Source organism: Bombyx mori, chromosome 24 (assembly GCF_030269925.1).
Source record: "Bombyx mori chromosome 24, ASM3026992v2".
In the NCBI taxonomy this organism is placed as follows: domain Eukaryota; kingdom Metazoa; phylum Arthropoda; class Insecta; order Lepidoptera; family Bombycidae; genus Bombyx; species Bombyx mori.
In genome coordinates this window covers 10,359,993-10,376,202 of record NC_085130.1, presented here as the reverse complement: position 1 = coordinate 10,376,202, position 16,210 = coordinate 10,359,993, and the positions used below count along the sequence as shown (strand labels likewise).

General features: G+C 42.9%; 1 protein-coding gene across 1 annotated transcript in view; it reads left to right on the top strand.

The window, feature by feature from the left end:
- The window catches only part of LOC101735646 (1-phosphatidylinositol 4,5-bisphosphate phosphodiesterase epsilon-1), a 150,219-nt gene that overhangs the window by 82,958 nt on the left and 51,051 nt on the right, over positions 1 to 16,210 (top strand). Inside the window, exons 14-23 of the mRNA XM_021348089.3 lie at positions 312 to 465; positions 1,172 to 1,285; positions 2,149 to 2,252; positions 2,956 to 3,057; positions 7,239 to 7,361; positions 8,787 to 8,917; positions 9,710 to 9,808; positions 11,476 to 11,588; positions 12,864 to 12,991; positions 13,586 to 13,730. Of these exons, the coding sequence (XP_021203764.2) occupies positions 312 to 465; positions 1,172 to 1,285; positions 2,149 to 2,252; positions 2,956 to 3,057; positions 7,239 to 7,361; positions 8,787 to 8,917; positions 9,710 to 9,808; positions 11,476 to 11,588; positions 12,864 to 12,991; positions 13,586 to 13,730 (1,213 nt within the window). The remainder of the gene's footprint in view (positions 1 to 311; positions 466 to 1,171; positions 1,286 to 2,148; positions 2,253 to 2,955; positions 3,058 to 7,238; positions 7,362 to 8,786; positions 8,918 to 9,709; positions 9,809 to 11,475; positions 11,589 to 12,863; positions 12,992 to 13,585; positions 13,731 to 16,210) is intronic.

Sequence of the window (16,210 nt, the reverse complement as noted above, 5' to 3'; positions counted from 1 at the left end):
ATCTCACGGCCAACTTGGTGTTAATTGGTTACTGGAGCCCATAGACATCTACAACGTACCGAAACGTGCTACTGCTTCACGGCAGAAATAGGCAGGGTAGTGGTACCATACGTACCTACGTGCCATAGGTGAGGGAAATTTCTATTTCTTCTTCGGGTGTTTCGTTTAGCTCAACCGTTGTGGTTGTTCTACTACCTATTAGAGTTTTATTATTACAAACATTCTTAACACCGAAATTTAATTTATCAAATAACCAAATTTTATATATATTACTACCATAACTATCCTCTGACCGGACCACATTTACACAGGGTCTGGGCTATTGGACTTCATTCGGTGATCAGGGCCCTCATGAGCCAAGAGAAGCTTGCCGACAGGAGTTTGACGTGGCTGAAAAACAAATACACGGCCTTGTACTATGAAGACGGATGCTGCTGCGAGCCATTGGTATCAGACGCCATTCGGGTAAGTCCCCAAAACGAAGACAAGCGGTATTGTAACTCAATTAAACGACACGCGGTTCGACGACCTCGTGAATGTTAGCTTTAGATTGCGCGAATTGAGCAAGCTATATCGTACCGGGTACAGGAAGAAAACTCTTTAACAGGAAATTTATCTTAACGCACGGATAATGCCAAGGAGGAATTCTTGAAGGTAGGAAAGCTAAAATCCAATATGGAGCCTACGGTCTTGACACGTGAATTATTTTTTTATTGCCCTTGTAGGCAGACGAGCATACCGCCCACCTGATGGTGAGTGCTTACCGTCGCCCATGGACTGCAGCAATGCCATGGGCAGAGCCAAGCCGCTGCCTACCGTTAAGTACTCTCCACAAACCTCGTTTGAAAAAGGACACGTCATAGCGCTCGGGAAACACTGTAGAGGGGAGCTCATTCCAAAGCCGGATGATACGTGGCAAAAAAGACCTCTGGAAACGCACTGTGGATGACCGCAGTGGCTCCAGATAGTATGGATGAACTCTACTCCGGTGGCGGGCGGTGCGATGGTAAAAACGAGATGATGAGATCATCTCAAACAATTCCTCAGAGCAATCTTGGAGTCGTATCATATATTTTACCAATGCCCTATAAGTAGAATAAAACTGCTCAGGGCAGAAGTTGGTGGTATCCTCTCATTATCTGTCAAATAGTGGTGTGTTCTATCTCCTCAGGTCTTCGGAGGAAGAGAGTCGGCATACGGCAGCTCTTCTCACTCGACTCCCGTGAAAGGAACATGCTCCGATTCTCATACTGACTCCTCCAGAAGTTCTGGGATTAAATTCAAGGTGATCATAACATTAATATGTTCTTCTGCTTTAACAGAGTCGTAGATACAATTAAAAACAAATTTACGGCTTCAACTTGTATTCATTTTCATTATCATTATATTATGTATGGTTTCTGACGTTTCATTGAAATTTGAATATTTTGCTAACTAACACCCATATCTCAATAGAAATAATTTCTAGACTTTTACGTTTCATTTTGCTATTTTTTAGTTGGATTTTCTATAAAAGCGTATTCTGTTAGTTTTTTTTAACTATTATTTATTTACTGTTCTATTTATTACAGCTAATGTAAAATCAGTCTGAATCCCGCAGCTAGGTACCAATCCAATTTACTGGTGGTAGGACCTTTTGTGAGTCCGCACGGGTAGGTACCACCACCCTGTCTATTTCTGCCGTGAAGCAGTAATACGTTTCGGTTTGAAGGGTGGGCAGCCGTTGTTACTCTACTGAGACCTTAGAACTCATATCTCAAGGTGGGTGGCGCATTAACGTTGTAGATGTCTATGGGCTCCAGTAACCACTTAACACCAGGTGGGCTGTGAGCTCGTCCACCCATGTAAGCAATAAAAAAAATAACTGCGAGATTCAGACTGATTTTACATTAGCTGTGTTAATAGACCAGTAACTACTCAAAGATAACTTGAATCGTGCTGATTGATATTTACAAGATAAGCTTCCAAGAAACACAACCTTTCGTTGTAGTTAAGCAGTAGGCAGCGGTTTGGCTCAGCTCCTGGCATTGCTGAAGTCCATGGGCGACGGTAACCGCCTACCATCAGGTGGGCCGTACACTCGTCTGCCTACAAAGGCAACAAAAAAAAAAGTTAAATTGGATGTTAACTTCAATATTGATATAACAGAAGAACAAGTCTACGTCAGAACTGAAGAGTTCTCCAAAGAGCTACGGGTCCCACGCGTCTGGAGCGAGAAGCGAAGACGAGATCCATGGTTCTCCCAGACACAGGTAGTACCTCATACGTCACTCATTAAAAAATCGGGAACTTTCACATAAAATTACTGGTGGTATTATGAGCATCTCTATCTTCTTCTAATACCACATCATCGCGAAGGAATAACATCGTGCAATGAAAATCAAACCCGCAAAATTATAATTTGCGTTATTACTGGTGGTAGTTCCTCTTGTGAGTCCGCGCGGGTAGGTACCACCGCCCTGCCTATTTCTGTCGTGGAGCGGTAATGCGTTTCGGTTTGAAAGGTGGGGCAGCCGTTGTAACTAGGTATACTGAGACTCATAAGCTAGACCGGCGAGAGAGAGATGGGCAGACTTTTCATGATGCGCATGCATGCGGCGTCACGCCGCGCGCTTATTCACAAACACAACACAAGCGCAACGTATGAATGTGTTGAACGCGAGCTACATGGTAGGCGGAGTGGCGGTGTTAGGTTTTATTTTCGTTACGGAATTTCTTGATTCGGTCGCCGCGCTCAAAGCCCGCGATAAAAGCTATGCAATAACTTAAAATGTCGATGTTTTTAATTGAATTTCAATTCAGTTTACCCCATTCAAATAACCTGAAGAAGCTTTTTTATTTATTACGAGATTTCTCCAAATTATAAACAGCATATGGCTCTCCGGTAAAGTTGCAAAAATGTCGCCTAAACCAAATAACCTTAAACCCCTCGCTATCCTCATTGTTATCTTTCAGCATGTATTCTACGATGAGCTACCACCACCACTGCCCCCCACGACACAACAGCTTGACAATGGCTTCTTCCAGCATAGCGACTAGCTCCCCAAACAGGAGTAGGTAAGATCATTATGACAATTTTTTTAACTAATATTTTCATAAATACATCGTGAAGTCGTCGTGGCCTAAAGGATAAGACGTCCGGTGCATTCGTATGTAGCGATGCACCGGTGTTCGAATCCCGCAGGCGGGTGCCGATTTTTCTAATGAAATACGTACTTAATGAATGTTCACGATTGACTTCCACGACGAAGAAATAACATCGTGTCATCATCATCATTTCAGCCTATCGCCGTCCACTGCTGAACATAGGCCTCTCCAATAGATTTCCAGTGCGACCGGTTCATTGCCACCTGCATCCAACGAGACCCAGCGCTTTTTACTAGGTCGTCGGTCCATCTAGTAGGTGGCCGTCCACACTGCGCTTGCCAGTACGTGGTCGCCACTCCAGGATCTTTCTGCCCCATCGACCGTCCTCTCTTCGTGCTATGTGGCCGGCCCATTGCCACTTCAGTTCACTAATTTTACGGGCTATGTCAGCAACCTTCGTTCTTCTACGGATCTTCTCATTTCGGATTCGATCACGTAGAGAAATGCCGAGCATAGCCCTCTCCATAGCTCGCTGCGCGACTTTGAGCCTTCTAAAAAGATCCCTAGTGAAGCACCACGTCTCCGAGCCGTAAGTCATCACTGGTAACACACATTGGTTGTACGCCTTTGTCTTAAGACACTGAGGTATTTTGGACGAGAAGACGTTGTGCAGTTTACCGAACGCTGCCCAGCCGAGTTGGATCCGTCTACTGACCTCTCTCTCAAAGTTGGACCTACCTAATCGGACTGCCTGTCCTAGGTATATATATTCGTCAACAACTTCAAGAGTAGAGCTCCCAACAGTAACTATGGTGGGTGCAACATGGACATTGTACATGATTTTTGTTTTGTCCATGTTCATTTTAAGACCCACTTGTTGAGAAACCCTACTGAGGTCACCGAGCAAACGCCCTAAATCTTCCAGCGACTCTGCCATGACCACGATGTCATCGGCAAACCGAAGATGAGTGATGTATTCGTCGTTAATATTGATGCCAAGTCCTTGCCATTCCAGAAGCTTGAAGGAATCCTCCAGAGCAGTGATAAACAGTTTCGGAGATATCACATCTCCCTGTCTCACTCCTCTCTTTACAGGGATTTCCTTCGTGCAATGCTCCTGTACTCGGACTGACATGGTGGCGTTATTATACAAACACTTCAATACTTCGATGTACCGGTGGTCAATACGGCACCGCTGGAGAGATCTAAGGACCGCCCATGTTTCGACGGAATCAAAGGCTTTCTCATAGTCCACAAACGCTAAGCATAATGGCCGATTGTACTCTTCGGTCTTCTGTACAATCTGCCGCAGCGTATGTATGTGGTCTATGGTACTGTAGCCTTTTCGGAAACCGGCTTGTTCGGTAGGCTGGAAGTCATCAAACCTGCGTTCGAGACGCTTCGTGATGACTCTCGAGAACAGCTTGTAGATATGGCTCAGCAGTGCTATGGGCCTATAGTTCTTCAATGAGGTTTTGTCACCTTTTTTGAAGAACAGGATCACAACACCCCTGCTCCATGCCTGTGGCGGTTTTCCATCGAGCAAAGAGGAATTGAAGAGCTTCTGAAGGACTTTCAGTACCGGCGTCCCGCCCGCTTTCAGAAGCTCCGTAGTAATTCCATCCTCGCCCGGTGCCTTGTTATTCTTAAGCTGTTTGAGAGCCATCCTAATCTCGTACAGGCTGATGTCCGGGATGTCTTCGGTGTAGTGTCGGGTTAGCTTGGCTCTAGGGTCTGCAGCTAAACCTTGCGGTTCAGCTGAGACCGAGGTAAACAGCTGCCCGTAGAACCTTTCTATCTCCCGCAGGACCTCTGACTTATTCGACGTTACACGTCCATCTTCGGTCTTCAGCTTCGTCAGCTGGCTTTGCAAGCGTCTCTTGCGAACACTTTACAGCCTTGGTTTGGCTCAATCGTCTCTTTGATACGCTGAGTATTAAAGGAGCGTAGGTCGTGTCGCAAGGACTTCATGATATGTCTATTGAGTTGCCTATATGACTCAGCGTCCTCCGAAGTTTGGAGCGTCATCAAACGTCGACTAGCCATGAGGTTTCGGGTGCGGTCGGATAGTTTCTGAGGTCTAATCTTACGGTGGGTTTTGAAAAATTTGGACCCTACCGTACGGACAGTCTTTACCAGCCTGCTGTTTACATCGTCCACTGATGCGCAGCTGTTTAGCCATTCGAAGCGATTAGCCAATTCGAGTTGAAAGCTCTCGGGGTTTTGGATTTGTGCATTCGACGGTCGAAGCGTTGACTTCATCAGACGCGATCTTTCCAGTCTGACATTGATATTCAACATGCCTCTGACGATTCGGTGATCACTTCCTGTTTTAACACTGTTGATCACAGAGACATCGTTGAATATCTGTCTGTTGGTGCTCATGATGAAATCGATTTCATTTCTTGTTACACCGTCGGGACTCAACCAGGTCCATTTCCGTTGTGGCGGCTTCTTGAAGAAAGAATTCATCATAAAGAGTCCTTCCTTCTCCATAAAGTCCGCCAGCATCTGTCCTCTGGGATTCCGCTGCCCAAATCCAAATGGCCCCACTTTCAACTCATCATCGCCTCTACGGCCCAGTTTTGCATTGAAATCTCCCATAACAATGGTAAAATGTGATTGGGAGTTACGTATGGCCCTACTAATGTCCTCATACGTAGCTGCCACTTCATCGCCTGGATGTGACGTTGATGGGGCGTATACCTGTACAATCTTCAGCGAATACCGCTTTGAGATTTTGAGGACAAGGTATACTACCCTACTCGACACACTTTCGATGGCCACAATGTTGTTTATGAGAGATTTGTGGACGATAAACCCAACACCACCTTGGGACTTCTGTTCTCCCTCCCGGTAGTAGAACAAGTGGCCGGACTGTAAGGTTTTCGTATCCTCCCCCTCTCTTCGGATCTCCGATAAACCAATAACGTCCCAGCGCAACTTGTTCATTTCTTCTTCCAGCTCTATTAGCTTCTCGTCCAACCTCAAAGTGCGCACGTTGTATGTCACCAGGGCCAGTTGTCGTTGTGAAGGGGGGTGGTAGCCGGATCTCTGCCGGGGATTCTTAGCACCCCTTGCCCCGCCGTTACCATGGCCGCTACCGTAACCAGGAATAGCGGGGCCGCCGGGGACTAGGGGCCTGGTTCTGCGGTGTGCAATCATTTTGGAGGTTTATTAGCCTACTGGTACCACGCTGGCTAGACGGGTTGGTACAGGGTTTAATTTCGAGTTTTCCTTGTCTCACACTAGTAAATATTGTGTGTTATGCTTTCCCTTTTGTCGCCTCTTACGACTCCCCTGGGATGGTAATGGGAGTGGTGACAAAAGTATTCTAATGCCGTCACCACACGGCGTTGTATCGTGTAATAATGATCAAACAAACAAAATTATAATTTGCGTAATTACTGGTGGTAGGACGTCGTGTGAGTCTGCACAGGTAGATACCACCACCCTGCCAATTTCTGCCGTGAGGTAGGTGGCGGCAATGTAAATACATTGTAGATGTCTACGGGCTCCGGTAACGATCTGTGAAAAGTGAACAAAATTATCAGCTACACCATTATCAACTATTGTCCAACAAAATTATTAATTCCCTCACTAGAAACTGTGTGACTATGATAAAACGCACGTCCTGCTAGTGAGGCCACGCACGTTCGTATTCCGTACACCGCAATCGATAGGGATAAACTCTATAAGGGTTTGCCGATATTGGTAACATCTCCAACCAACTGAGTTTCTCGCCGGCTATTTTAATATAATTTATTATAACTAGCTGACCCGGCAAACGTTGTTTTGCCATATATAAGATTTCTAGGAAATTTCTAGTGTAAAAAAAAAAAAACTAACTTATTTTAAGTGTGTAAGGATGTGGTGAATGAGTGAAAGAGGCATGTAGCGCTGTGAACGATGAGGGAATATAAAAATAACAAAATCTCATTCAACCACATAATGCCTGATTATAACAAAAAAAATACTGTCCAAAAAAATTAAAAAATTAATGTTAGGGGTGGACAACCCTTATCACTTAGGGGTATGAAAAATAGATAGTAGCCGATTCTCAGACCTACTAGAACTGTATATAAAATTTCATAAAAATCGGTCAAACCGTTTCAGAGGAGTATGGTAACTAACTTATAACTTTGTTTCAGCTTACGAAGACTAGAGAACAGTGAACGTTTTTGGGAGAATCTGAAGCACCTTCGGGCCGGATCCGTCGGCTACGACACTCAGCTGGATTTCATGGGCTTCGTGGCTCTGTTCAGAAGCTTCAGGTAGAGCTTTCGACTTATTTTCGATTCTAGTTAACTGTCTTTATTCCTTTTTGCCACGTACCATCCGGCTATGGAATGAGCTCCCCTCCACGGTGTTTCCCGAGCGCTATGACATGTCCTTCTTCAAACGAGGCTTCTGGAGAGTATTAAGCGGTAGGCAGCGGCTTGGCTCTGCTCCTGGCATTGCTGAAGTCTATGGGCGACGGTAACCACTCACCATCAGGTGGGCCGTATGCTCGTCTGCCTACAAGGGCAATAAAAAAAAAGGGAAAAGTCTGAGTCAAAATGATACCGCTGTCTCTTGTGGAGCACGGGACCAAGAAATTTTGGAGTAAATTAGAACAGGGAGGTGCTAGTCTTTCTTTGGGCTCAAACCGGCAATACCATGCTTATCCGGGACGCTGTCAATCGCTATAAAGATAGCTTGTAAAGATAGAGGTCATAGTGGTCAGTAAATATTGTGGAAGGGAGCTTATTCCAGAGCAAGATAGTTTGGGAACAATGATTTCCCTTATAGTAGTACTACTTTTCAAAGCTGTAGTCTGATTGGTGCAATGGTCAGAGCCCTTGACTGTTGCGTCAAGGGTCGTGGGTTCGAATCCCGCATCGGGCAAACATTTGTGTGATGACCAGGTCTGTTTGTTCTTGGTGATTATTATCTATATATACAAACGTACATAAATCAGTCTCTGGTTCTTATAGCACAGACAATCCTAAAATGGTGTCGGATGCGTTACGTGTTATTGGCTATTATTCCGGTGGTAGATTCTGCGAAGTACTGCTCTTGCTAGGGCCAGTTTTAGCAATACTCCGGTTTGAGCCCCGAGAGCTCACCTACATGCCAAGGTAATGCTGACATAGCCCCTCAAGGCATCAGCATAGGTAGAAAAAAAGGCTATTATTATTTTAATTAGACATAAATTTGGTTCTGTTCTGATGTCAAAGCAGATAACGATCAATGGGCTCATCTGACGCAAGTGCTCAAAGCACTTCCCATGGAACATATCCGAAGCTAGACAGAAACGTTTCAAGCAATCAGCGGCTTATAAGACCCATTTTTTATTGCCCTTGTAGGCAAACGAGCATACGGCCCACCTGATGGTGAGTGGTTACCGTCGCCCATACACTTCAGAAATTCCAGGAGCAGAGCCAAGCCGCTACCTACCGTTAAGTACTCTCCACAAGCCTCGTTGAAGAAGGATATGTCATATTTCAGTGTGTAATCCAAGTTGATTGCGACTTGATATTCAGTAGGTCCTAACCTGTTGTGACTTGATATCCAGAGATGGGAGCAGGACTCCGCGTAGCCAAACCTATGCTTTAAGGGGATTTGGATGAGATTTTCTCAACGAAACTGGACATGTTCGTAAATTATGTCTTCATCTCTGAGCTGTTTAAGATAATCGCAAATGTTTTCCCCTCCAGCTTGGCGATGCGTTCTGAACTAAGAGAAGTCTTTGAGCAACTGGCCGTGCCAAGGCTGAACACCCAGCTCCTCGGCGAGAAGAGCAGGAGCTCACCAGAGCTGTTCCGAAACAGAGCTGTCTTTAGGACCGGTATTTCTTTTCATTTGTTCAATCAATAATAATAATAATAATAATAATAATAAAAAATCTGTAATAATTGACACCTGTTCCATAGTGCGACGATTCCTTACATCCACTACTCAAACCCCTACAACACTACACAATGAACCAACTCACTTGGCGTAAGCCCGTGCTAGGTTCACACTTACCAGCATTAGCTGAGAAAAAAAAAATATCCATAACCCATAATAATAATAATAAAGATTTTTAATACTAACGTGTGTATGAAGCCTCTTGTAGTGAATTTTAATTTAGGATTATACGTGAAGTTAAAATATCAATTCTCAGAGAGCGCTACCTCATACTATAAAAGATGATTTACAATTATTATTTACTAATGACAAAATTTTACCTATACTTAGACATTTAGGATAATTGTATTTTAATTGAAGTGAAACTTCCTTATCGGCGTTGGAAAAAAATTTACCGTCACGTTTTTCGGTTACGCGTCACATTTTTCCGTTACGCGCCATCTGTTTTGTATTCATGTCTATGATAATAAAATCCTTTTGTTTAAACTTTATCTAATTTAACTTTTTTGTATTCATGTCTATGATAATAAAATCCTTTTGTTTAAACTTTATCTAATTTAACTTTATTTAACCAATTTCTAGAAAGTTGCATGTAGATCATTTTTCGAAAAATAAGGCCATAAATAAGTTTCACTTCTTACGTGTGTACACTAGTACACGCACACATTTTTTTTTTGAAGGTTTCACTTCTACCACGTGTGAATTGCACACATTTATTTTTTGTTTACAGGCCTACTCACAAGGAACGGGTCTTTGGACTTAGAACCGCCCACCGACAAAGCTAGCAGGAAGAAAGCCTTCGATCTTTTGGCCGGTGCGGCCCTGCCAGGTAGTGGTAGTAATTCTATTTAAAGCACTAACGGCTCCGGCAGTTCTTGTTGAACCCGTCACTTGCGACGAAGGGCTTGACGAGCAAATTAACCCATAGACACAGCCCAATGAGTTTCTCGCCGGATCTCCTCAGAGGGTCGCGTTTCTGATCCGGTGGTAGATTCTGCGAAGCACTGCTCTTGCTAGGGTTCGTGTTAGCAACGTCGTCAGGTTTGAGCCCCGTGAGCTCACCTACTAGTTAAGGTTACGCTGATATAGCCTCTCAAGGCTCTCAGCTTAGGTAGGAAAAATCATTGTTTTATTTACATTAATCTCACATTTCTATTTCTGCCGTGAAGCAGTAATGCGTTTCGGTTTGAAGGGTGGGGCAGCCGTTGTAACTATACTGAGATCTTAGAACTTATATGTCAAGGTAGTTGGCGCATTTACGCTGTAGATGTCTATGGGCTCCGGTAACCGCTTAACACCAGGTGTGAGCTCGTCCACCTATATAAGCTGTAAAAGAATAATAATAATAATAATATTTTATCGACTAATTCGCTCGATGGAATGTAGTCCTTTTTTAATCTACCTAATCGCTGGTAGCTTAATGGGCCATTCTGGCCGAGTATGACCGGTATATGATCTCAAGGGCTCAACTTGATAGAATTACTAACACACGTCCTTACGGATCCATCAGATCCAATAACCTTTGCATTAGATGCCTTCAGCTCTAATACTAGGGGCAGGCTTAGGGACCCCGGTAACCGTACTCGTCGAACTCGACAAAGAGGTCGACGTGCAACCTAACCCATGCATCAGCCCGCTGAGTTTCTCGCCGGATCTTCTCAGCGGGTCGCGATTCCGATCCGGTAGTAGATTCATTCGCGAAACAATTGCTCTTGAGTTGTTAGGTCTCCTTCGGAGGCGCTCGGGCAGTTGTTAGCAAATCCCACCCCTCTTGGCTGAGCCTTTGCTCGCCCACCTGTCCTGGTGAAACTGGAAAGGCCTTCGGGCCACCAGTAAACTTTCAATCATAAAAAAAAAAAAAAAATTGCTAACACTAACCCTAGCAAGAGCAGTGTTTCGTTGAATCTACAACCTGATCGGAATCACGATCCACTAAAATCCACCGTATAAGTCAGTAGGTTGTGTCAGTGAGCTAATTTTCACGAAGAACTCTTGGTGGCAAGTATCATGGCCAATACTTGGAGAGCTTACAAGCACTGAGAGTCTTTGACCACAGCGGCTCTGCGTTTCCCCATCGCCTGGGTCAATATGTACTTAGAAGCGGTCCAAAGACCCACCTTTTTTTTTATTGCTTAGTTGGGTAGATAGATAGATAGATAGAGCTCACAGCCTACCTGGTGTTAAGTGGTTACTGGAGCCCATAAACATTTACAGCGCAAATGCACCACCCTTGCGGACTCACAAGAGGTCCTACAACCAGTAATTACGCTAATTACAATTTTGCGGGTTTAATATTAAAATTTATTACACGATGTTATTCCTTCACCGTGAAAGTCAGTCGTGAACATTTGTTGAGTACGTATTTCATTAGAAAAATTGGTTCCCGCCTGCGGGATTCGAACATCGGTGCATCGCTACATACGAATGCACCGGACGTCTTATCCTTTAGGCCGCGACGTCTTCAAACTTTTTATTGTCACGTTGCCCCTTATGCAGGTACCAGTCCTGATGTGAGCGGGCGTGTCCTGTCGCTACCCACCCTTGGAAAGTTCTGCGAGGCCAGACAAATGGAACCGAAAACCGAGCAGCAACTGAAGGAAATAATCCAGGTATTAGACCAGGGATGGGCAAAGTACGGCCCGCGGAAGTGTTTAACCCGGCCCACCGAAAGTCCATCCATCCTAAATATTCTAGTCAGCATTTTGGCGCGTAAAATAAAATCTGACGTTTATCCATATATTAATACGTGAAGTAAAAACTTTGTACCCCTTTTTTCCCCCGAAAATTGCGTGGACGGAGGAGTACGAAATTTCCCACACTTATAGAGAACATAGAGAAGGAGTGCACAATGTTAATATTTTATTAAATTATGCATAAAAAATGCATAAAATCCATAAAAAAAAACATTACACACACTACCATGTATTTGATGCACACACGCATTCATACTATTTATTTATTGTCAAACTTTTGTTCCTGACGTCTGTGGTCAAATTGAGAATAGATTAAATATTGTTTGTCTTTATTAATATTTTTCTATACTGTAGTCTTGGCGAAAGGACAATGCCCAAAATCAGCACCGCGTTATAATAAAACAGTATAGCCACAACACTATACTCAAAAATAATAAAATATTTTTTTAGATTTTCTTAGTTCATTTGATCGAAATCGTATGTGGGGTTAACTTTATGTATTTAATTAGTTATTTATTCGATTTTATTGTATTATTTTATGACTGAAAGCAGTGTGGCCAATTTTAAGAATCTCCGCATAATCAGCCTTTACTAATAGTGTAAGGGCAGACGCTGAGTTTTAAAAATAATTTCAACTATGTCATTTTTCGGCGTTGTGAATATTTTTATTAATAATTAACATATATTACTATAAAAATATACACAAAATATATTACTATACTAATTAAAAACCTTTCTTTAGATGACAAAGCACTTATAGTCAGGGAAAGTGAAATTAACTGTTGGTAGCACTTTAAGGTACGGAAAAAGATGAATTGTCAAAAGTGTCATGTCTTGTCAAGTCAAACAGAGCATTTTTTTTCTTATTGCTTAGATGGTTGGACGAGCGCACGGCCCACCTGGTGTTAAGTGGTTACTGAAGCCCATAGACATCTACAACATAAATGTGCCACCCACCTTGAGATATAAGTTCTAAGGTATCAGTAAAGTTACGATGGCTGCTCCGCCCTTCAAACCGAAACGCATTACTGCTTCACGGCAGAAACAGGCAGGGCAGTGGTACCTACCCGCGTGGACTCACAAGACGTGATACCACCAGTAAAATAGTTGAAGGTTGTTTTTTTTGCCTCTTGTCCTTTTCTTTGGTACAAAAGTTATGGTCCCTGTACTTAAGATACACTTTTATTTTAGAGGCACGAACCGGACCCGTTGCTGAGGGCTGACCACTGCCTCTCCTTCGAGGGTTTCGTGAGGTTTCTAACGGACAAGGACAACTATGCCTTCGTCCCTGAGCAGAGAAGGGCTTCTAATTTCAACACGTAAGTGACTAGGGATAGATCTTATGAGCACGCAAGGATCAGTACTACAACTTTTTTTTTTAACGCTGGGAAATCCATTTACGGTTACCCGGGTCGAGGGGGGTAACGGACCGGGTTATGTCGGACTCCGGCGCCTCCTGAGAGGAAGAAGGAGAGAAGAGAAGGACCGAGGTCCTCCACCTCCCCCTCTACGGTACCGCAGTGCGCGCCTAAAATCAGGTGGTAGGACCTCTTGTTAGTCCGCACGGGTAGGTACCATCACCCCGCCTATTTCTGCCGTGAAGCAGTAATGCGTTTCGGTTTGAAAGGCGGGGCAGCCGTTGTAACTATACTCAGACCTTAGAACTTATATCTCAAAGTCAGTGGCGCATTTACGTTGTAGATGTCTATGGGTTCCAGTTACCACATAACATCAGGTGGACTGTGAGCTTGTCTACCCATTTAAGCAGTAAAAATAAATAAAAACGAATTTGAACGCCGATATAGTCGTAAAGCCAGACTGGAATACCTGGTGTATTTCCATCGTCTTCTCCTTAAGAGCAAGAGATCTAAAACTCTGAACGTTGTACCGACTAAATAGGAATTCTTCTGCAGCACTTCAAGCGAAGACGAAGGCCTGGACCGGACCTCGAAGGACATGACGGGGCCACTAAGCCAGTACTACATAGCCAGCAGCCACAACACGTATCTTACTGGACATCAGCTGAAGGGCGAATCCTCAGTCGAGCTGTATAGTCAGGTAAGTTTTTACGGCAGATCCGTTGTCATGTTATATACGAAGTTCATGTTCAAAACTACCGGCTACTACTTAACAACCGGCTATGGAATGAGCTCCCCTCCACGGTGTTTCCCGAGCGCTATGACGTGTCCTTCTTCAAACGAGGTTTGTGGAGAGTATTGAGCGGTTGGCAGCGGCTCGGCTCTGCCCCTGGCATTGCTGAAGTCCATGGGCGACGGTAATCACTCACCATCAGGTGGGCCGTGTGATCGTCTGCCTACAAGGGCAATAAAAAAACCTACAAATTTCTATAGAAGGGATATTTTTTTTTCCTTTATTGATGCACAAAACAAATTACAAGCATAGAAATTATAAATATATAAATTTAATATAACAATCTGGATTGCAATTCAAAACAAGTGCACACAGAAAAATTATAACAACTGAATACCTTGTGTAATATATACATACACACACACTTAGATATGTAAGTCACTAGGTAATTAAATTTAATCCAATGTATAATTAACTGGACAATATTAATTATTTAAGGAAATGTTTAACTAATTTACAATACATTTATAAAAACTATTTCCAAATATATCAAGATTAGTGTTGTTACTAGCCAACTCATTGTAATGTCGCGCCATTATAACAATGAGCTTAAAGTTTGTAAGATGTTGTTTTTGTGAACGTCAAGGACAAAAATATTAGTGCAATGCATTCTACGCGCAGTATATCTGGTATTAAAAGATATTTGAAGTTATTTACTTCTCATGATAGCGTGGATAGGGATTTCACACATCTAAATCAAAGTATCTTTGCACACAACAATTACTTCCTATTAAAGTGTAAATTCTACAAATAATTAATACTCAATAATATTTAAAATAAAATGGGCCAAGAACGTTTATCGATAAAACTTAATAACATTAAAATCTTCTGGACAGCACTAGTACCGCCATGTTTAGCGGCCAGATGACGTCACAGAGGCACGCACTTTTTTTGACGTTTTATTTCCATAGGTTTCATACTTCAGTGGTTGTCAACCTCAATTTCCGGACACGTCAAAGTCAGTTCGAACTTGACGTTCCATGACATAATTATGTGACGAAAATATTTAACGTAATTTTCATCGACTTACAGATGTTAGATTTATTTCAAAACTAGCTTTTACCCGCGACTTCGTCCGCATAAGTTTTTTTGTTTTCTCCCGGCTATAAGTCCCCCTGCAACAATGTCCCACTATCGTGTTCCAGTCCTCAACTTCACATCAAAATTTGTTCAAAAGCAACCTAAGCTACATAATGGATAGCTCCGAATGTTTCCTTAGTAAATATAAAAAGTAAATAATGTAAATCGGTTTAAAATACTACTAACTACCTACCTGCCAACCCCCGATGTTAGACAGTGTGACATCCGTAACATCGTCTGCGTAGGAAGTACTAACTTAATGTAAGTAGTATAATAATGTAGGAAGCTAAAAATAAGAGGCCTTATTACTGTAGTACATTTTTGTAAACTATGTTCTTTGTTTTTCCCTCTCTGGCCAACACATGGAGATTCTGTGGACTTGAAACACGTGAGCAAGCCACGTATAATTGTCCGTGAGAAAAACAACTCTTTTCTAAATTAATGCCGGCTACTTTTAATGTTTGCCCCTGAGCTTTATTTATCGTCATAGCGAATGCGATTTTCAGCGGAAACTGTAATCTCTTAAACTGGAATGGCAAATCTGTCGGAATTATGGGTATACGGGGGATTAAAACGTTCTCTCCTTTTGCCATTCCAGTCATAATGATTGCTTTTACAATATTGCGACCGAGGTGTGTCACTTGCAACCGTGTGCCATTACACAGTCTTGGTGCATCTAAATTCCGAATTAAAAGGACAGTAACGCCTACTTTCAGCCTCAGTTTGTGTGAAGGTACTCCCAACAGTTCTAAAGAATTAAGAAATTCTACAGGGTATGATGTTACTTGTTCAGTATCCATTACAGTGTCTACAGAGAGAAACTCAACAATATCACCTTCCACACGTGACATAATTTGCTCGTTTATCTGTCCCACCATTTCATTCGTCGGCCCTAAAATTGCTCTTTCACATAACCAGTCTCTATTCCTCATATTAGTTAGCAGTTCGCTATAGACGAAGTTATTTAGATCATCTGGATTATGCACAACATTGCAGAATTCACGATCCAATGTAATCATGCCATTACCATCCTTTGCCATACGATCTTCTCCAATTTTAAGAAGAGCAGCAGCATATTGTCCAGATTGTACATCATTGTGTAGTTGCACTCTCATATTTGTAGACAGACTAAACGTTTTTACGTGCACCCATAACGTTGACGCTTTTAAACACGCATTTATTTCATCTGCAGGGGTGCCTTTAGTGATAACCGGCAAAGTCTGTCTAAAATCGCCCGCTAAAAGTACCACCATCCCCCCCATGATATTTGGATTACTCTTGATGTCTTTCAAAGTCCGATCTAGAGC